Raw genomic sequence first — 21,670 nt, forward strand, 5'->3', positions numbered from 1 at the left:
AGCCACTTGCTGCCTGCCCCTGCCAGCCCCTGTGTGTGGAGCACTGTGTGGCTGGTGGACAGGCTGTGGGGCCAGGGACCGGCTGTGGGGACAGGGGACGCTGCAGGGGACACACTGTGGGACCAGCAGCGGTCCCGGGGCACACACCGGGCCGGGCCCGGTACAGCCGCTGCGGCGCCGCCCGGCCCGTTGCCATGGGAACGCCCCCGCAGCCCCGCGCGGGCTCGCGCCCTTGCCCGCCCTTGGGGGCGGATCGCCCCTGAGGCGCCGTGATGACGTCAGGGCGGGCGTCGTTACCATGGCGCTGCGGGGCGGGGCGCCGAGAGAAGGGAGGGAACGAGCCAGCGGCCGGTCTCGCCTGGCGTCACGTGACCACGCCCCCCACCCCCCCCGACGGCGCGCTCCCGCGTCACGTGGGCTCGTCCGCCGGCTTCCGGAAGTGCGTCACGGGCTCGGGCCTGTCTCCTGTGTCGGCCCGCTCGGAACTTCGGCTGGAAACAAAACCGACCGGAGCGGCGGGCGGGGCCGTGAGTGCGGGGCGGGGCGGGCCGGGCCGGCGGCGGCGGGGCCCGGCGGGGCGGGGAGCGGCGGCCGGGGCCTGCGCGGGGTGAGGGCCGCAGCCGCGGCGGCGGGAGGCCGGGATGCGGCCCGGGGGCGGGGAGCGAGGCGGTGTGAGGGGGGGGCAGCGGGAGAGGGGCCCGAGGGGAGGGGGCTTGGCGTGGGGCAGGAGCCGGGGGCGGCGGCGCGGGGGGCACGGCGGGCCGGGCCGGGCGCGGCAGGCTCAGGCGGGAGCCGCGGGGCTGGGCCGCTGCCTGCCGTCCGCTGCCCTGCCGGGGCCGGGGGGCCTCGGGCCGTTGTGCAGAAGCGCCGTTCCCCGTCCCTTTCCCCTCTCTGAGCGCCTGAGGCCGGGCAGCAGCGCAAGGAGAGGCCATGGGCCCGCCGCCGGCTGCTGTCTGATCAGAGGCATCTTCCCCAGAGACTGGTCAGGGCCTGGGGGGGAGCTGGGCTCGCTGCTGTCACAGCGCTTTGGGGACACGGTGATTTCCACAAGGGTTGGAAATGATGCGTGTGGCAGTGCTGGGCTGGCGTCTGCCCCAGCTCTGTTCTTGTCCCGGCTCAGCCTGTGTGTCAGGCACGCCGAGAAACCGAAGTGAGAGATGAGCTTGAGTCTTGAGATTTCTGATCCCTCAGGGGGACAAGGAGCAGAAGGTGGCAAAAGTATTTGTGTGGACAGGGGAAGTGTTTCTGTTGGCTGCATTCAGGACATGAAGGACCTAAAAGTCGTGGAAGGATGCGGCTGGGGGACAGCCATCACAGCTACCCCAGTAAAGGCCTTTGGGCAATGAGGGTGGTTGCTGCAGGCAAGAACCAGGGCGCTTGTTCCTGCCAAGTGCTGAATGTGCCCCAAACACGGCAGGGGCAAATTGCGCCTTGTTGTGCATCTTCTGCTGCCATCCCCAAGCATTTATACTAGCCCGGTCTGGCGCTGCCATGGGAAGGGACAACGCTTCTTCCCGGCCCCTTGCTCCCATTCCTGAGTTCTCCCTTTCCTCTAGCCAGTGAAAGTGTTTGTGCAGCCCCAGCATGAACTGGGTTGGGGAAGTGCTCGAGGGTGAGACAGGCTTGGCAGAAAGCAGTTTCGCTCTGGCTGGCGTCTTGATCCAGTACGCACTGCAGCCACATGGGTGCTCGCACCGGCACAAAGGCTGGGAGAGCAGAGGGCAAAGAGGCACCTCCTCTCTCAGCAGCACGGCCAGGCTTTCCTGGCTGGGAGAAGGATTGAGGAAGGTTTTGTATGAGCGGCCAGCCCATCGGGTGCTTCTCGGAGCTACGCCTGGCATCCAGCCAGGGCGGGCTTTCACCATCCCTTCCCTACGGTGCCGACGTTAGCGGTGCCAAAACCTCCGGGACCCTGGACACCTGAGGGCTGAATGTCCCACCTGGCTGCACATTTCCTGATGGCAGAGAGGCAGAAAGTCTCGGGGGTTAGAACAGATGAATGGGAATAACCTGTGCTTTGTCTGCACTCCTCTGAAACCCCACAGTGCCTGCAGCGGCCTCGGGCTGGCTTCGGTCTGGCAGCTGGAGCTGGGCAGAGCCCCAGCCCCACTCGGTTCCCGCCTGCCGTTAGAAATGACTGTCGGCAAAGCGCTTGAGGGACCTGAGCCCTCGGTGAAGCGCGAGAGCAGCAGGCTTCTCCCATGGGAGTGACAGCAGACACACAGCCCTGGCTTTCCCCCTCACCCCTTCTTGGGAGGATGATGATCCTTTCTGAGCCCTCCAGGACCCCGTTCAGAGCTTGCTGTCACCCTGCCCCACAGTTACCCTGTGCCACCCCTGCAGAGGCGCAGGAAGGAGGTGATGGAGCCTAGCCTGGCCCTGCACGAAGCAGTCGCTGCTTCTCATCTCCCGCTCCTTGTGGGGTTTTCACCCTAGAGGCAAAAGAAATTCAGCAAAAAACACTTTTCCTGCATTTGGCGAGCCCAGGTCAGCTTCCACAGTGCTGGGAAGCACCTGTAGCTGACCTGTTTTGGTGTTGGTGGGGACTGGAACTGAGCAGTGCCATGTGGCTGGCAGCAGCGGCCTGCTGGCATCGGAGCCATCGGAGCCTTGTGACCCATGGCCACATTTGCTGCTGTGAGGGGCCCTTCCCATTCCCGCTGCAGCCAGAGGTGCTGCTGCGTCCCAGGGACACCCAGTGTGTGTAGCAGCTTGAGGATGGCACTGCTCTCCTCCCACACTCTTTCAAGCTTTCGGGGGCTGATGCTGGGCCCTGCTCAGTGTCCTTGTCTCCATGTCGTTTCGGGCCCCTCCACCACGGGTGGCAGGAGTCGCCTGTGCCAGGCAGCCAGGCTGGGCTCGGCGCTCGAGCTTTTCGCTTGGCTTTGGTGGCTCTTGGTTACAAGGGCGGGTTGGCCTGAACAGAAACGGTTTGGGCGCAGCGCCTGTCGTGAGGCTGGCTTTGCCAGAGCTGGGGGCAGGCAGGACTGCTTTGCTCTCTGGGGCCCCTTGCAGTTTGTGGCTATGACTCCACCTTTGTGGCTACTTGTTGCCCGGAACATTTCTAGAACACAAACACCCCAGCAATGTGGGGCAGGCAGCACAGAGCTGCCAGCGTGCTCCCTCCAACTGAGCGCTTCTCTTGGAGCTGCCTCCTGCCCTGGGCCGTGCCGGAGCGGAGCTGTGGGGTCTGTGCTTGGTACATGGGTGGGGGCAGGACGAGGTGTTCCTGAGGGCACGTCTCGCTGAAGATGGCAGGCTCGGTGGAGCTGTGCTAGACCAAGATGCTGTCGGGCTCAGCTGTGTCCTCAGACGGCAGCAGGGCCACAGGGTGAGGGATGAGGTGTGAATCTGCACGGGGAGCTGCTGCCAGCACCTGGGGGCGGGCAGGATCCGTGCGGCTGGGCCTGCTCCTCCACAGCACAGCCCTGCAGACAGGCGAGCACTACTGGGGTCAGAGTGTAGCCAGGACAGCGAGGGAGGAAGCTCTCCCAGCTCTCTGCTTTCACCACCTCCACCGAGGCACCTGAAGCGGGACTGTTCCAGCTCTCCTCTATCGAAGCTGTAAACACCCGAGGGCGAAACTGGAGAGTGAAACTGAGACCAGCTCTTTGGCCAGCAGCTCCCAAACCCTGTAGGGGGGCTGGCTTTGCCTGGGAGGACATGTCTAAGGGAGCAGGGGCGAGCACCCTGCCCTCTCCCCGGGGTAGAGGTGTCCTGTTTCCAGGCCTGGCCCCGCTGGCGCTGTCTGTAAACCCGCAGGGAGATGAATCCGCAAGGTGCAGCCGTGCTGGTTAATCTCCCAGCTGGTGGGCGGAGCGGGAGGAACTCTCCTCTTGCCAGGGAGCTCCCTTCTCGTCTGTCACAGGAGACTGTCCCGGGCCTGCTCCTGCTTCTCCCCTTTCTTCCTTCTTAGGGCGTTACTTGCTCCCATTCCTGGCCTCTTACATGGGGCACTGTTTGACTGAAATAGCTGCCGCCCCGAGCCATGGGGCCAGCTGCCCTAGTTGACCCCAGGGGCTCGGTTTTGCGGATCAGGGCCTCCCTGTGTCCTTGCCCTTAGCTCTGCCTCTGGGTGTCGTTAGCACTGGCGGCTCCTCTGGGCTGGCGTTGCTGTAGTGGGAGCCATGAGTGTGACAATTGCTTTCCAGGTTTTTAATGTGTGCCACATATGGAAGACCCCTGGGTGTATCTTGGGAGCTCTGACAAGCCCATGCTTTTGGCAGTAAGCGTTGTAACAGCTGCGATGAGGTAGGTTTCCTCGCCGAGCACTGCGTGGGGCTGCCCATAAACACCACAGTGGAGGTCATGTGAGGGCACTGGCCCTGGGAGGGCCAGGCGCTGGGGCAAAGAGTGGATCCTGATGCTGTTGGGCCTTCTCCACCTGCTCCTCCTGCCACATTCACTCTCTCCTCTCTTTAGGCCACTAGTTCCTTGCCAGAGAGTTTGACCACAGAGAGTCGCCAAGATAGCTGGGCCAGGAAGAAAACGTCGCACCCCTGACCCAGACTCCATTACCGACCCCGGCGGGCCGTTTGTGTCCTCCAAACGGCTGAAAATGTCCAGCAGCACCAATGCCCCTGGCCAGAGGAGAGTGTCTCGGGGCTTGGACGATGCCACCAACAAGAAGAAGCAGAAGGATCGAGCCAACCAGGAGAGCAAGGAAGGTGAGAGCCCCTCGTCAGCGCTGCGGCGAGCAGGCCCCTGGTTTCTCAGCCCCGCGGGGTGGGAGCCTCGCAGCCATCTGCTGCAGGATAAGCAGATTTAACTAATCGCTTCCTGCAGCTGATGGTAACCCGTGTGATGTGGGATCCTCCTTGGCACAGCGTCCTCCCTGGGCCTGTAACCTCCTTCCTTCGGGTGCTACGCAGCCCCAGCTATACGAGGAAGGTCGGACTTGTGGCTTTGGTAGCTTAAGGCTGGAGTTGGCCTTGGTGGTTGTTTCGAGACTCTGCTTTTGGCTAGGGCTGAGCTGCCCAGATCCAAACGGAGTGGGACTGAAGCCTGTAGATGCTTTTGCAGCTGGAGGTGATGCTGCTTCCCCATCAGTTTGCAGAGGCCAGATGCTGCAAGGCAGTGACTGGGTACTGACAGCACCAGCCGAGTGCAGGGCCTGAGGGTGGGGCTGGTGCTTTAGCTTCTGTGTCAGGGCAAGGTGTGGCTCAAGTGGAATAGTTACTGTGGAGTAATTCCCTCCCTAGCTGCTCTGTATCTGATGATGAAAACGATGCTTCAGGTGCAGGCTGTGGTGCTGGGCAGGGAATGCTTGTGGGCAGGATGCAGGCAAGGGTTCCTCCGGCAGCCCTGCTGCCCTGGAAAATTGCTTGATTTCTCTGCCTGCTCCGTTATGACTGGTGTAGCCTCACAATCACAGGTTGTTTTATAGGCCAAGGTAAACAAGCACTTGCTGAGGTCTGTGCTGGAACAGGCAGCTGCAGTCCCCAGTGTGAAACCCCACGGTACAGAGAGCGCAGCGTTGCGACTTCTCTCACGTGGGAGGTGTGCTGTATCTCCGGCAAGGCCTGACCCTCCACGCCGTCTGACGCGGGGGGCTCCTGCCTTCCTGGGGGCTGCGGTGCGGCCGTGCTGCCTCCGTCCCCTCTGTGCAGGGGTGACGAGGGGCTGGAGCAAGCTGTAGAGCCTCCAGGCAGTGCTGCTGCAGCGCTTCTCACGCTGCCAGCCCCACCGGCACCTTTACACCAGCGACCACGGTGGTCAGCAGAGATTTCCTACTGGTTCGTAGCTGGTCAAGGGAGGCAGTACCACCCTTTGAGCACTCTGGGGTGGAGACCACTGCTCCCATTGCTGCTGTTTCTCTGCTTCAGGACAAGGTGCTGTTGCTTTGAGCCCCTTGCCTGGCAGAGCTCACTGCCCTGTGGGGGCGGAGCAGGCCCTGAGATGCTTCTGGCTGTCGGAGGTAATCCTGTGAAGAGCAGGGATTAGGTGTCAGGTCGGTTTGGTTCCCCAGCCTGATCTGGAAGGAGGTTTTGGCCGCGGACGTTGGCAGCTTGTGCAGGAATGGGAATGTTAAAGTGCAGCTGGGCCGCGTGGTTCTCTCGTTACAGCAGAATGGGTTTGAGCACAACCAAACAGGAGATTCTCCCGGTCACATCAAGGCAGGACTCCTCTGTACGGCTGGAGGCTGAGGGCCTGGTGCGCTGAGCAGGGGCACACAGCCTGGTTATTGCAAGCTCTACACTGAAACATGCCTCAAAGCAGCGCTGTCTGTGTGGTGCAGTGATGTTGTGTTGGTTTTACTGTGATGCTGGTTAGACTGGGATGTGGTGGTGTGGCCCAGAGCAGCTGTCCTGGGGGCTGACCTGTGGCTCCAGGGAAGGGAGAGGTGTGAGGAAGCAGGGGAGAGAAAGGAGCAGCACATGCAGGATGAAAGGCCTGGGCAGAGGTTCAGGGGAGAAGGAGCTGATGTGTGAAATTTTGGGCATTAGCGTGCCAGCCCATGGTCTGATGTGACACAATGACAGACCTGCCCACGCTCTGCTTCTCTGCCCACCAGTGTCTCGCCCTGAGCTCGAGCAGGCTGAGACCGTCCAGGAGGACTCAAAGGAGGGTAAGTGGAGGTGTGCGCTGGCTGTCAGTGCATGGCAGTGGAGTGCCCTTGCTGAGGGATCTGAAGCTCTCACCTTGTCGTTGTCCCATGCTCCGGCATTGAGCAGAACTAACCTGAGCGCTCCCTCGCCTCAGCGTTTATCTGAGCAGGATGTGGCCTTCCCAGGGGCAGAGAAGGGTGCATGTGGTGGGGAAGGGCTGTCTACAAGGAAGAGGCCCTGGGCACGTCTGACTCCGGGTGTCACAGTGCCCCAGAGCACAGCCCTGGGACGCCTTGCCGCCAGCATCTGTCCTGCTTGTTTCTGAGCAGGGAGCCATGCTGGGCTGGGAAGATCCCAAGCTGTGTCATCCAGCGGGCACAGTTGGCTGGTTTCTGCCTTGGTCCAGGTCTGCTTGGAGGACAGAGTAGGACATCCTCGTGTCACAGAGAGTAGAATGAACCTGACTGAAATTAAGGTGATGGAAGTCACTTTTTTTGTCTTGAAGACTTCAGGACACCACAGGGCCAGAGCTGGAATCTGTCAGGCACCTGATGGAGGTTCTGCCTGCAGTGGAGTGACGCTGCTGCACTGTTTTCTCTCTGGGTGCAGCGTGCTCGCCCAGCTGGCGGGTCTGCCCGTGTTTCAGCCGTGTTGGCAGTGCTCACCAGGCAGGAGTACAGTGCTTTGGTGATTGTAACTGGGCTGCTTGGTTTGCATATGCAAAGGGGAAGTGGAAATTTCTGATTGTGGTCAGAGTCCACTTGAATCCCCCAGAGTAATTCTGTGGCTTCCTCGTTCACTGGGAAAGCACCAATTGCTTTGTAGTTGGCAGGAGCCATCCTTTCTTCCCAGCCGCCGCCGCTGCACGTGACGGGGCCGAGAGCAGCGCTGACGTTCTGATCTCTCTGGTTCCCACCGGGATTCACCTGCCCTGCCGCAACATGTGCTCGTGTTTGTGGCCTGTCTGATGAGAGCAGGTTGCGAGCATCCCGTTTAATTGGCATGATCTGTGTCCCCTGCGTTGATCTCCTTGAACCAAGCGTGTGTTCCCTAGCCAAGGAGTGGGCACCGCAGGCTTGTGCCCCAGTGAGTGGGTGACACCTCCCTCCCTCTTCCTAGAGCTGTTGCTGGACTGGAAGCAGAACGCTGACGAGATCATCGTCAAGCTGAACTTGGGCAGTGGAGCTCTGAAGGTGGAGGATGTGGATGCTGCTTTCACTGACACGGACTGTGTGGTCAAACTACCAGGTATGTGGAGCAGAGCAACTGCTGCAGGCTGTTTGTTCAGGGAGGCTTGGCGCATCTCTGGGATAGACGTGGGGCTGATCCAGTCAGGCGTAAAACCTTTCCTTCAGAGGCAATGCCCTGCTGTCAGCTGGCACAGCTGCAGCCAGCAGGCAGGGCTGATACAAGAGTGGTGTAAAAGAAGGGTGTAGAGCTGGGGAGGGCAGGATCTGGCCTCTGTGCCAAGTGAACAAGTGCCTGCTGCCGCACTAGTGCGTCCCTGTCCCCTGCTTGCTGGGATGACTGAGTCGGCCCTGGGTATCCCTTGGAAAAGTGACAGTGCCTCTGAGGGCAGGAAGGCCCAGGGCCTTCCCTCTGGGACGGAGGCCAGCCAGATGTACAAAGCAAATCCAGGGATCTGGCGTTACCCTGAAGGCTCCAGGGATATGGTGGCAGCCTGCCTGCAGCCTCCCTGGCTCTGGATGAGTGCTCCCTTGATCCTTGGGACAGGTGAAAGCAGGCTGTGGGTTAGCAGCAGCGGCTGCCTGGAGCACTGCCTGAGGTGCGGTCCCCCTCTGCTTGCAGATGGGCGCCAGTGGAGCTGTCAGTTCTATGAGGAGATTGAGAGCTCCTGCAGCAAGGTCCAGTGCAAGAAGGGCAACTTTCTACAGCTTGTGCTTCAGAAGAAGATCCCACTCCATACCTGGTCTTCGCTTCTGGTGAGGAGGGGAGGATCTGCCTTTTGGGGGAGCTTACGGAGCCTGGGGGAGCTGGGGTGAGGGTTTCACTCCCTGCTCTTGAGCTGCCCTTGCCCAGGGAGCAATGTAGGGTGTGTCCTGCATCTGTGCTGCATGAGGGCAGTGAGTCAGCCGCCTCTGTCCCAGGGAGGGGGGTGTCATCATACCCCTGTTCCTGCCTGCCACATAGCCTCCAGGTTCTGGAGCAGAGCCCCAGTACGCTCTGGGAAGGCGGGAGTGATGGTGAAGGGGTGGCAAAGAGTGTGAGAGGTGCTGCTGCCTGGCTGCCTTCCCACTGTGCTGCCCTGCTTTTCACAGAAGAGAAGGAAAGACGGATCCAAAGAGCTGGCCAAAGGGGCCACATGCTGGGAGAACGGGAAGGAGAAGGCTGCTTCTGCAGAGCTGGCGCCTGAAGAGCCGAGGGCTGAAGGCACAGAGCCACCGAGGTCCCGGCGGGAGCCCTCCAACCCTAAGCGCGCTCCAGGAAGAAGCGAGGCCCTGGGAGGGAAAAGCCCAGCCAGCCCAGGGACGCCGAGCGGCCCCAGCGCCAAGCGGGCGGTATACCTCAAAGCGGCTCCCACTGAAGAGGAGCCGAATGCCAGAGTCACTGGGAGCGTGGAGCCCAGCAAAGGGCACAGCGGGAGGACAGGCACCCGCCGCAATGGCAGAGCCAGCCAGGTCGATGTGCCCACGGCCCTCACGGACCTCGCACCGCCGCTGGAGAAGGTACCCGAGGACCCAGCTGAATGGGGCACCCCTGCGTAGGGGATGCTGCTCACACAGGGACCCATCCCTGCGGTTGAGATGGGCTCTGGGGTCCTGTGGGTAGTGCTGAGGGCTGGCGTGGGGCTGGCTGTGGTGGAGGAGGGGGCAACATGAGGGCCTTGCAGTCGCTGGGCTGTGGTAATGACGGGGCTGAGCTGAGCATGGGATGTGTGGGGCAAGTGGGCGGTGTGGGGCTGCATCTGTCTGGCTGGCAGGAGTCACAGTGGGTGGGCCAGGGCAGCTAGGGTGGACGGTGTCTGTTTTTCACCTTGTCCCTCTGTCTTGAAAGGCTGTGGTTTTGGCCAAGGAGACTGTTCCTGTGGAGATGCCACCTCTCGCAGCTACCACAGAGGTGTTCCCCCACCGTGTTGCCACCTGTGTGGAGAAGAGAGTCCTGCAGCCAGGCAGCCCTGCTGAGGCCTTGCGGGGCCGGGACTGCACGCCTGTCCTGGGAGAGAGCTCTAAGGCCATCCCAGCGGCCACCCCTCCCCTGGGCAGAGATGGTGAGAAGAGAGACTGGTCCAAGGACGACGTGGCTCTGGAAGCAGCGGCTGATGGTGAGTGGCTGGAGCCCAGGGGTTGGCCTGGTTGGGAAGGTCCCTCTGCTCAGGACCTCTCCTGGGTCAGCCTGCAGCGATGCCTTGACATGCAAGGAAGGTGACATCTCTCTCCATGGCTTTCCTTGCTCAGAGCCAGAGCCTTTTGTGAGCCTGAGTTTTGTCAAGAATGACTCGTACGAGAAGGGCAATGACCTGGTGGTGGTGCACGTCTACGTGAAGGAGATCCACAAGGAGACATCCAAGGTGTTGTTCCGGGAACAAGACTTCACGCTGGTGTTCCAGACAAGGTACAGGCATGCCTCGGGATGGTGCCAGGCTGCTGTGGAGCTCCTGGCTGCGGCCAGGCTACTTGTTTGTTCACTTCTTCTCACTTGCTTCCAATTTCTTTGCAGCGACACAAACTTCCTTCGCCTCCATCCTGGCTGTGGGCCCCACACGGTGTTCCGGTGGCAGGTGAAGCTCAGGTATGGCTCCCGTCCTTCTAGTCCACACCAGGGCAAGGGAACTGAGAGCGCAGAGCTGGAGCAGGAGCCGGTCCCGGCTGGCGGGTCTGCGGGGAATGCTCACTTCTGCACCTGGGAGTCTCCTTACGCCATGCGGCACCAAAGTCCCAAGCCTGGGCTGCCTTGGCTCTGTGTGGTGGCTTGCAGGGGAGGAAATCCCGGTGCCTCCTTACCCGCAGTTTCCTCCCAGCCTGTTGTAGAGCTCTTGGGGACAGAGCCAGACCAGCCTGTGTACACTTTGTGGAGGGATGTCCAGCGGGAGGGGGCATGGGGAGCCAAGCAGAATGGGTCTGCCAGGAAAGGGGCCCTCTGTGTGCTCAGTGTGTCCAGGCTTGAGGGTTTCCACCCTGCTTTGCCAGGTCCACCTTGGGATCGGTGCTAGCCAGGTCCCTACTGCCTGGAGGCCATGGTCCTGCCTTGCAGAGCCTTGGCCATGTCTGGGGCACCCCTGACTTGCTGCATATCTTGCAGGAACCTTATTGAGCCAGACCAGTGCACATACAACTTCACGGTGTCTCGCATCGACGTCTGCCTGAAGAAACGCCAGAGCCAGCGCTGGGGGGGGCTGGAAGCTCCAGCCACACGAGGTCTGCACCCTACCTTCTTGTCTTGCCTGCCTGCTGCACCCCAGCGAGGCACAGGCCCTCCTCACCGCCGGCAGCAGCCGGATGGTGCTGGATCCTCCGGCGCGGGGTTGTGGGGAAGGGAGAGGGTCTGAGCGGGTGCAGAAAGGAGGGGTGTAGGGCAGGGCAAGCCAAGGACTAGGGGAAGGGCACTGCTGTTCGCCTTGCTCATGGGGAAGAGGGGTAGGAGGGAGCCTGTGTGTGAGCATGGACCGAGCGGCTCAGCCCTGCCGTGGGCAACGCATGGTGCTGCTAACCACAGGCCCACCCTTCCCCCTTTTTAAGGTGCAGTGGGTGGTGCAAAGGTTGCCATGCCTACAGGCCCTACCCCTCTGGACAAGAACCCCCCGGGCAGTAACCAGCACCCCCTGTCCAGCAAGGAGGAGGCCCGAGCCAGCGACAAAGAGAAGCCGCGCGTGGAAGATGGGGGTCTGGATGGCGTGGCAGCCCGTACGGCCCCGGAGCATGTGGCAGTGAAGCAAGAGCCACATATCCCCTCAGTGAGTGGGGACACACTGGATTTGACCTGGGTGGGGGGAAAGGAGGGCCCACTTGTCTTTCTCATGGGACCCCACCTCCTTGGTGTTGCTTGGGGACCGGCAAACTGTTCCTGGAGGAGGAGGCAGCGCTCATCAGTCATAGCTGGCACGACTAGGGGCAGCGGTTGGCCTGTCTGTCCCAGTCCTGGTGGGAGATGGCGTGATGGCTCCAGCCCAGCCACATCTGAGGGGTGCCTTGGGCTTTTGGGTTCCCCTGGTGTTTGCAGAGAGACCCCTCGAGCGCAGCACCCTCACACCCACCTCTGCTTTGGCAGCCCAAACCAACATGCATGGTGCCACCAATGACACACAGCCCCGTGAGCACTGAGAGCGTGGAGGATGATGAGGATGAGGACGAAAAGAAGAAGGTGTGCCTGCCTGGCTTCACGGGGCTGGTGAACCTGGGCAACACCTGCTTCATGAACAGCGTCATCCAGTCCCTGTCCAACACCCGGGAGCTGCGTGACTACTTCCATGGTGAGCCCACGCCAGGAGCCTGGCAGAGCCCTGCCGCTCGGGCGGTACAGCCAGCGGCCACTCTTGCTCTCCTGTGTCTCTTACAGATCGGTCCTTTGAGTCGGAAATCAACTACAACAACCCGCTGGGGACAGGGGGGACGCCTGGCCATCGGCTTTGCCATGCTGCTGCGAGCGCTGTGGAAGGGCACACACCATGCCTTCCAGCCCTCTAAATTGAAGGTAGGGCCGCAGGCACCAGTGCAGGAGCTGCTGTGGGTCCCCAGCACTCCTCTGTGGGCACCTGGCTGCCCTGGCTAGTGCCGCTGAGATGTACGTGGGTGTGGGTGGGTGCAACCAGGCTTTGTGCGTGGGACGGGGGGGCTGCTGGCCAGCCCTGACTACTGTGCTCCCCCCAGGCAATCGTGGCCAGCAAGGCCAGCCAGTTCACTGGCTACGCCCAGCACGATGCTCAGGAGTTCATGGCCTTCCTGCTCGATGGCCTGCACGAGGACCTCAACCGGATCCAGAACAAGCCCTACACAGAAACTGTTGACTCAGATGGGAGGCCCGATGAGGTGAGGATGTCCCTCCCCAGGGGAGAGCAGCCCTGGCCTGGGTGGTTTAGCGCAGTGCTAAGCCCTATCTTCCCACAGGTGGTAGCGGAGGAAGCCTGGCAGCGACACAAGATGAGGAATGACTCTTTTATTGTGGACCTCTTCCAGGGCCAGTACAAATCCAAGCTGGTGTGCCCAGTGTGTTCCAAGGTAGGGCAGCCCTGGAGGCTCTGTTTCTGCCCTGGTTGTGCAGCAGGACTCCTGACCCTCAGAGGGCACAGGGCAGGGCCAGATCTTGGGTCCGCTGGGGCTGCTGCCCCGCTGATCTTGGCCACAAGCACTTCCTGCAGCTGAATGTGCCCTCGCGTTTGCAGGTGTCCATCACCTTCGACCCCTTCCTGTACCTCCCCGTGCCCCTCCCACAGAAGCAGAAGGTGCTGACTGTCTACTACTTTGCGAAGGAGCCGCACAAGAAACCCATCAAGGTAAAAGACACCATCTGCTTTGGGGAGGTAGCCTGAGAAGGCTCCTGGAGGTGCCCCAGGCAGCTGGTCATGTGCTAAGGGGCTAAGCCTTGTGTTAAGCAAGGGCCCGTGTGCTTTGGTGTGATGTGACTGATGTGGCACTTTCTTGGTGGCAGTTCCTTGTGAGTATCAGCAAGGAGAACTCCAGTGCCATGGAGGTGCTGGACTCGGTGGCCCACAGCGTGCGTGTGAAACCAGAGAACCTGCGCCTGGCAGAGGTGAGAGTGCTCAAGCTGAGAAGCAAGCTGTGGGCTGCCCTTGTGGGTGCCCTGGCTCCCACAGCTCTGCAGGGAATATGGCCACTGACAATCGCTTGCCCGTATCCAACATGTGCCTGGGGTAGATTTTGTCTGTGGGTGGCAGTGTCTTGCACAGGGTGCTGCCGGGCAGAGCCCTGCTCAGGAGTGGGGCAAGGGATGTCCATCCTCCTCTGGTGGGGTGGTGAGCTGAGCCCAGCGTCCCTGGGGTGCTGTGGAGGGGCTGAGGTCTGTGGCTTTCTGAGGAGAGGAAGCGTGGGGCAGCCTGCACACAGCCCCGCTCCACTGCTTTCCCGGCAGGTGATCAAGAATCGCTTCCACCGCATGTTCCTGCCATCCAACTCGCTGGACACTGTCTCCCCCACGGACTTGCTGCTCTGCTTTGAGGTGCTGTCCCCAGAGCTGGCCAAGGAGCGGGTGGTGGAGCTGCAGGTCCAGCAGGTAAGAGGGGATATTGGGACTACTGGGAGGCGTGCAGGGAGGGGGAGAGCTGCACGCAAGGGTGACCAGCTGCAGTGAGCATGGATGCCTGCCGAGGCTGCCTTGTCCTGCCCAGGTGCTCTTCCCTGCCTCATGGGTCCTTTCTCCTGCAGCGTCCGCAGGTGCCCAGCGGCCCTGTCGCTAAGTGTGCAGCCTGCCAGAAGAAGCAGCTGTCGGAGGATGAGAAGCTCAAGCGCTGCACGAGGTGCTATCGAGTCGGTTACTGCAACGTGTGAGTTGGCTTGGTGCCTGGCAGGGAGGGAGGGTCTCCTGCCTTGACAGGCTGGATGGGAGAGCTCAGCCCACCTGGAGGAGGTGGGATGGGCCTGGCCTTTGGGAGGGAGCCAGTCTGGCTCACGGCACTCCCCTTGTCCCCAACACACCCCTGCAGCCCTGCCACACTCCTGCCTGGGGTGGTTGCGGATGCTGGGTTCAGCAGGGCCTGTATGTGTTACAGGGTATGTCAGAAAACACACTGGCCAGACCACAAGGCTTTGTGCCGCCCCGAGAACATCGGTTTCCCCTTCCTCATCAGCGTGCCGGAGTCCCGCCTCACCTACGCCCGCCTGGCCCAGCTGCTGGAGGGCTACGCAAGGTGAGGGTCCAGGGAAGGGGGGTGCTTCTGCACCAGAGCTGAGCTCAGCCCTGTGCCTGGCCGGCTCTGACTGCCACCTCCATGCCCAGGTACTCAGTCAGCGTGTTCCAGCCTCCATTCCAGCTGGGCCGGATGTCACCGGAGCAGGGGCTGCAGCCTCTGCTCCCGGACAAGCTGGAGCCCCTGGCCAAGAGCAGCTGTGCAGCAGCCACCTCTGCCCCCGAGCTGGGGGATGGGGACAGAGCTTCCAGCCTCCTGCAGGAGCCCCCGCTGTCTCCAGCTGTGCCTGAGCTGCGCCTGGAGCTGGGGGACACCGGCACTGTCCGGAGCAAGGTCCTGGCAGCCAGGAGTTCCCTTCTGAGCTTGGATTCGGGCTTCTCCGAGCACATGGAGTCGCACGGTGACGGCTGCTGCGAGAAGGAGCCGTCCTACGAGAGAGCCCTGAAGCCAGAAGGTAAGAGGTGCTGCGGTGCTAACCGCGTCTGTGCCAGGAACCTGGGCAGCCCCAAGACAAAACAGGAGCCATTCTCCCTCGGTGGGGTGACCTCCCACCACAGCATCTCTTCCCTCTGGAGACCCTTGGGGACATAGACGAGGCCCTGGGAGTGGTGTTTTGGTGGTGCTGCCCCACCTGACATGCCTCCCTGCCCACGCTCTGCCTTGCCCTGACTAGGAAAGAGGCTGGAGTGTTGTGGGAGGTGTGGGAAGGCAGGGGCTGGCAGAAGCCTCCGAGTCCCGTGGGAGGGCAGAGCCTGGCGCGGGCTGAGCCCCTCGGGGCTGTGAGCGCAGCGTTTCCCTCGCTCTGACTCAACTGCACGGGAGCAGCCTCGCGCTCGGCTGCCTGGCTGTCACGTTTCCAGACACTCGTCTCAGGATGGCAGCAATGTGCAGCGAAGGGGCAAGGCAGGCAGAGGAGCGCAGTTTGCCAGGGGCAGGCGCCTGCTAAAAATAGTCAAGGACACAGGGCACGTGGTTGTGTCCCGGCAAGGCCGTAGCATGTGAGGTGGGGGTGGGGGCACTGCAAATTCTTGGCCCCTACGCAGGGCAGACAGGCAGTGCCACGACAGATCTGTCCCTGCCTGTCCACAGCTGCCATCCCTGGGTACCAGCACACTCCAGACTCGCTGAGTGCCCGCGCCACGCAGTTCTACATCAACAAGATCGACGCTGCCAACCGAGAGCACAAGCTAGAAGATAAAGGTGAGCCCAGAGCTCTGGAAAGCACCACCTTCATCCCTCACGGCCTCTGGCAGGGTGGTGGATCTGCCTGGCACGAGGTGAACCCAGATGTGACGGTGGCCCCAGGCTGGACAGTGAAAGCTGTGTCTGGCACAGGGGAGGGGAGGGCGCTGCTGCACAGAGCTGCTACCGGGAAGCTCTTGGGAATTACATTCCAGCTCTCCTCAGCAAACAGACCAATTCCCTTCAGCCTCCTGCATCCACAGAGGGGCTGTGATCTCTGTGTCACCTCTTGTCTGAATGGGGTGCCCACATCCAGTGCTGGTTATGTAGGCGCTGCCAAGAAAGGCTGTGCCAGCCTTGCCCATTGCTGGTGAGGGGGCTCTGCTGCCCTGGGGTGGTGAACCTGGCCGTGGGGCACTTGTCCCTTCCTGGCAGCCCTGCGTGATCACTATATTGAGGTCCTAACCCCAGCAAGGTGGCCTGGCCCAGCCTGATGGGGCAGGTGTGTGAGGTGTGCCCCTCTTCGCAGGTGATGCCCCCCTGGAGCTGACAGACGACTGCTCCCTCGCCCTGGTGTGGAAGAACAACGAACGCCTCAAAGAGTTTGTGTTGGTGGAGTCCAAGGAGCTGGAGTGCGTGGAGGACCCGGGCTCGGCCAGCGAAGCAGCACGGGCTGGCCACTTCACCCTGGAGCAGTGCCTCAATCTCTTCACCAAGCCCGAAGTCCTGGCCCCGGAGGAAGCGTGGTGAGGAAGGGGGCAGGGTGGGTTCCAGCCTGTGGGCCCAGGCAGCAGCGGGGGTTTCCCAGGAGCTGCCCAGGCCTGCGTGCTGTTTCTTCTGGCAGCCAGAAGTGTCGGGCTGGGGAGGGAGGGAGGCCATAAGCCAGCTGGGAGCAATGCCAGCGCTCTGCAGGACTCTGCTGGCCTGCCCCTAGCAGGGGAGGCTGAGACCTCCCGCATCCCCTCTGCCAGCCCCACGTGTGAGGGGGCCTTGGGGCTGGGCTGCGAGACCTGAGGCTCTCCCCACGCCGGTAACGAGCATGCTCTTCCCCCAGGTACTGCCCCAAGTGCAAGCAGCACCGCGAGGCCTCCAAGCAGCTGATGCTGTGGCGTCTGCCCAACGTCCTCATCATCCAGCTCAAGCGGTTCTCCTTCCGCAGCTTTATTTGGAGGGACAAGATCAACGACATGGTGGACTTCCCCGTCCGGTGAGAGCCTGAGGGATGAAGTGCCTGTGTTGGCAGTGCCTGTGCTGCCCTGCAGCCCGGCCTCTCCCTGCCTCATGCTGACCCTCCCTGGCTGTCCCCGTGTCTCTCCCCAGGAGCCTGGACCTGAGCAAGTTCTGCATCGGCCGGAAGGGCGAGCAGCAGCTGCCCATGTACGACCTGTACGCTGTGATCAACCACTACGGAGGCATGATTGGGGGGCACTACACGGCGTACGCCCGCCTGCCCAACGACAAGAACAGCCATCGCAGCGACGTGGGTGAGGATCTGCCACCCTCGCCGCCCCCCTGCTCCCGCAGCCGCGGCCTGGCTGCTTGCTTAACCCTCCTCTCTTCTCAGGCTGGCGGCTCTTCGATGACAGCACAGTCACTACCGTGGACGAGAGCCAGGTGGTAACCAGATACGCGTATGTCCTCTTCTACCGCCGGAGGAACTCTCCTGTGGAGAGACCCCTGCCAGGGCACCCCCCAGACCACCGAGCCGAGCGCACCCCCTCTACGGAAGCTGCTGCCAGCCAGGTGAGAGCTCGCGTCCCTTTCGGCACTGTGGGAGCCTCAGAGCCTTGAAACGTGCCCACGCGCGGGGCCTGGCCCGCCTCTGCCAGCGCCCACGGAGCCTGGCACAGCTGCGGTGCGGTGCCTGCCCCTCTTCAACGCCAAAGAGCTTGCGCCAGCCAGGTGTTGGGGCCTGTCTTGCCCTGTTTTCACTGTGAGCTTGGGATGGTCCCTGCCCTGAGGGACCCCATCAGGGTCATGAGGTTCCCGTCAGCAGGGGCGTAGTCTGGTGGGAGGAAGCAGGAGGGGGCCTGGCCTCACCGGGGTCTGCACCAGAGGAAAGCTGTGAGCGGTGCAGGAGGAGCTGGCTGTGCCGGGGAGCGGTGAGAGCCTGCTCCTCCGCAGCCGCTCTCGAGGCAGGGTGGGGGACGCTTTCTGCTGGGGCCCGGCTCAGGGCCAAGCTAGGTGCAAAAAAGGCAAATGCCAGCGCTGAGCCAGAGGCCTGGCAGCCTCCGCAGGGTGCTGACGAGAAACCTGCCAGCACGAGCTCTGCTGCCGGGCTGCCCGGGAGGGAGGGGGGTGGGCCAGCCGGCGGGGTGCTTCTGGCATGCACCAGCGGGGAACGGTTGGGCTGATCTTTGCGTGAACATGGGACATGAAGGCCCAGGCTGGGGCGCGGCGCAGCGCCCACCTGGCCAGCCCCCCCCCGTCACTGCGCCGCAGCCCTTCCCTCCGTGCTCAGCCCCCCCCCCCCGGCCCCGCAGGGTCTGAGGACGATGCTCGGCTCAGCTCTAGCACGGCCACACGCGTGTGCCCCATGAGGCCTTTCTGGCCCGGCCTCCTGGCCCGTCTGGCTTGTGCAGTCCTTGGCCGGGCGCTGGTTAGGCGGCCGGGCGCTGGTTAGGCGCCCCGGCTCTGCCGTCAGCTGGGGACAGGAGCTGCCTGTCTGGGGCCAGGGGCTGTCCGGTGCATTGGTGTCCGCCTGCCTGGGCTGGTCCCGTCCCAGGGGGCTGCGCATGTCCTGGAGCAGCCCTGCTGCTCCTGGCCGTGGCCTGGGCACCAGGACGGCTGCGCTGCTCGTCCTGCGCCGGCGGTGGGAGCCTTCAGGGCCCGGGCGGCGCGGAGGCTCGCCGTGCACCCCGCCGTACGCCCCACAGCGCCGGGGTTCGTCGGGCCCCTGGCAGCGCCGGATCCCCCGCAGCCATGGGGCGTGTTGGATCCCGCCGGGGCTCAGCAGGTCCCCGAGCACCTCGGACCACCCGCACCCTCCTGGGCACTGGGTGCCCCCCCAGAGACCTGCGCCCTGCTCGGCTGCTCTGTGTGATCACCGGCACTGCGATGGGCCGGGCTGTGATTGGCTGCCTGCGGATCATCCTCGTGGAAGCTGGGCTACGATTGGCTGTTGGAGCATCCCCACCCACCAAAGCAGAGCTGTGACTGGCTGCGCCGTGACCGCGCCTCCTGCTCCCGCCGCGCCGCCTGGCTCTGGATTGGCTGTCATCTGAAGGATCCTGTTGGGATCACAGAAGCTGGGCTGTGATTGGCTCTGCCTGCCCCCCTCGCCATCTGGACCCACCAATGGCAGCGCATCGGCTCCACCGGGATCTGGCCACCCGCTCCGCTCCCCGCAGCCCCGCGAAGACCCTGCCCTGCCCACGCTCCCTCCCGCAGAGCCCGGCTGCGCCCCACGCACCGCAGCCCCCCAGGAGCCACGGGGGTGGGCGCGACCGCGACGGTGCTGCATGGGGAGGCGGGCTGGCTGGGCATGGGGCTGGGCTCGCAGGCAGCCGCCTGGCCCGGGGGATGGCGAGGGGTGTTGCCCGTTGTGTTCTTCAAGTGCTGACGCAGGTTTCCACATCGCAGGCTTCTCTGATCTGGCAGGAACTGGAGGCTGAAGAACAAGAGCTGCAGCTCGAGGTGCCCCAAAGGCCTGCAAGAAACTCCTGGAGGCCCCGTGGCCAGAAGCGGAGTCCGGGCACCCCCCAGCACCCAGACGAAGGCTGCGTCAGATACTTTGTCCTGGCCACCACGGCCGCAATCGTGGCTCTCTTCCTGAACGTCTTCTACCCGCTCATTTACCAGACCCGCTGGAGATAGGCACGGGCACGCGGCCAGCTGCGGGAGCAGGGCCGCCGGGGCACACGCCGTCCTAGGACACTACGCGACGAAGACGTCGGGCAGCAGGACACAAACTGCCAGGAAGGACTTGCCGAGGGAAGTGTGGGGCCGTTGGCTCCTGCCTGTCTGCTCTGGCATCTCCCGTGCCAGCTGGCAGGGCTGCGTGGCCAGCCCGCTGCCTTGCCAAGGCACAGCCCGGAACCGGGAGCCCCTCTGCCCTCCCTCACCCCTGCTGGGAGCGGGGCAGACCTCATGGCTACCTGCTGCTCAGGAAGGAATGTTGCCACTGCACCGTGGCTGGGGCCTGGGAGCCCCCCGGGAATATCGACTGCCTCTGCTTGGCTCCCACGAAAGAAGCGGAGACCTGCGGGAGGCTGCAGCCAGGGCAGGATGCACTGACACGTGTCCTGGTCCGGCCGCCTCTCCCAGCTGTGCTGCTATGGGAGCCTTGTGCTCCCCGGGGCTGGCGTGACCCGTGGCTCCTGGGCCAGCCCCGACCCTCCTGCTAGCCTCCCGCTGAGCCTCCTGGTACCAGCCACCTGTACTGGGGCCGAACAGGCTTGTCACCTAGGGCTTGTGTGCTTCCCTGCTGAGGCAGAGGCTCGGCCCTGCTGCAGCTCTTCTCCGCTGGGCAGCTGCTGGGGAGCCTGGTGATCTGGGCTGGGGTGCCCAGGGTGAGCACCCGCCTGTGGGGCATGCGGGCTGTCCCCACTCGGCCCCAGCTGCCTGCATCCGAGGGGGCCTGGTCTCTGCTGGGGGAGCGTGGTGCGGTGCCTTGTTTGCGAGGGGACCGGCTGCCTGTGCCGCGGGAGAGGCGTGGGGCTGGGAGTGCAGGCAGGACCTCGGTGTGTTAATAAAGGCAGGTTTTCCAAAGAGATGCAGCATCTCTGTCCTGAGTGATGGGACCCCCACACAGGGGCAGGGCCTCCGCGCTGGAGCTGGTGACCTTCCTGTGCCTGAGATGACTCTCTCGCCCAGCCGGCATGGGGACCGGGCCCCGGGCTCTGCCGGGTGCCTGGTGCACCCTGGTGCACAGGCTGGGCTCCCGCTCCCCAGCCATGGGGCAGCAGCCCCGGCAGGGCACGTGCAGGGCTGGAGGAGCCCGGCGGGGCCAGCGGTGCGCGGTCCCGTGGGGCTGGGACACGGGCTGCAGCTCCAGCGGTGTCTGACATTGAGACGTGTTGCCCTTGGCTGAGCGTGGCTCCAACTGCTCTGGTGTGTTTGGGTGCGGGAGGTGACTTCAGAGCCCTGTGACTTCCTTTTCCGTCTCCGCCGCTGTCCCGCCGGCGGTGCCCTTGGCTGCCTCGGGAAGGATGCTTGGCAGGGAAGGGGCTCAATGGCGTTTCTGGCTGGGGCTTGAGCCGGACAGCGAGGAGCCCAGGGCTCCCCCCACCTCGGTCCCGCACCCCTCTTGCACGTGTGCCACGGTGTCCTCCCTGCCAAGCAGGTCCCAGCCGGGGAGCCCGGTGAGGCTGTGCCGCGGTCATGAGGTGCCTGTCCTGGAACAGTCGCCTCATTGTCTGCAGCCCCAGGGCTCGGCGGCTTCCCCCGCTCGCCCACGGCGCTGGCCTCGTGGGGCTGAGTCAGTGCCCGGCGCCGGTGGGGTGACCTCTGCCCTGGCTGGCACTGGCACCGTGGGGTTGGGGCCCACAAGCTGCTGCCTGCACCTGCCTCCTCGCCCTCCCCGGAGGTGGGTGGCCGGCAGCGAGGCCCAGGCAAGGCGCTCTCGGCCCTGGAAATCCCCCCTGGTCCTGCGCTGCTCCCCAGAGCCCAGCAGGCGCTGGCAGCCTGCCCCGTGGCTTGCCACTGGCTGCCCGGGCTGGCTGGGCGCCCGTGCCGGGGCTCTGCTCAGACCGGCCCTGGCCGCGGCAGCCCCGGGGCCACGAGTGCCGGGCGGGGGAGAGGCGGCAGCGCCGGGGCCGGGCTGAGCGTGCTGCAGCCTGGCTCTCCTCAGGCGGGCAGGTGGGGGCTGCCGCAGGGGGCCCTGGGCACGCTGCCTTCCCCCTGCCCTGCTCCCGGGGGCTGGCACCAGCTGCTGCTCTCCAGGCCACGGGCCGCACACAGCGTGTGGGGTCCCTACTCCGCGGGGCCCTGTCCCCCCAGGCGCCCTACGGTCCCCCAGGAGTGGGGAGGGAGAAGATGGGTGGGCTTGGCACTGGTCTCCCTCTCGTGCCCCTGGTCTCCCTCTGACACCCGCCTTCTGCTTGCAGGGACTGCCCCCGGTGCCGTTCGGATCCGGCCTGGCCCCCGAAGGACCCCCGGCGCTGGCTGCGGAAGGCCTCCC

General features: G+C 63.7%; 1 protein-coding gene across 1 annotated transcript; it reads left to right on the top strand.

Moving 5' to 3' along the window:
• Positions 1 to 417: 417 nt before the first annotated feature.
• USP19 (ubiquitin specific peptidase 19) lies at positions 418 to 20,263 on the top strand. Its single transcript, XM_068409455.1, is given in 28 exon segments — positions 418 to 527; positions 4,423 to 4,667; positions 6,515 to 6,568; positions 7,668 to 7,796; positions 8,358 to 8,491; positions 8,828 to 9,235; positions 9,564 to 9,831; positions 9,965 to 10,121; positions 10,227 to 10,298; positions 10,809 to 10,924; positions 11,246 to 11,460; positions 11,775 to 11,976; positions 12,063 to 12,109; positions 12,111 to 12,197; positions 12,374 to 12,532; positions 12,611 to 12,721; positions 12,886 to 12,996; positions 13,152 to 13,253; positions 13,593 to 13,733; positions 13,886 to 14,004; positions 14,230 to 14,367; positions 14,457 to 14,821; positions 15,457 to 15,567; positions 16,079 to 16,295; positions 16,604 to 16,756; positions 16,870 to 17,033; positions 17,114 to 17,292; positions 19,132 to 20,263. Coding segments are annotated over 27 exon segments (4,302 nt in total). The 5' UTR covers positions 418 to 527; positions 4,423 to 4,558; the 3' UTR covers positions 19,366 to 20,263.
• The last annotated feature ends 1,407 nt before the right edge of the window (positions 20,264 to 21,670 follow it).

The sequence above is a fragment of the Nyctibius grandis genome, chromosome 10 (genome assembly GCF_013368605.1).
Source record: "Nyctibius grandis isolate bNycGra1 chromosome 10, bNycGra1.pri, whole genome shotgun sequence".
Lineage (NCBI taxonomy): Eukaryota > Metazoa > Chordata > Aves > Nyctibiiformes > Nyctibiidae > Nyctibius > Nyctibius grandis.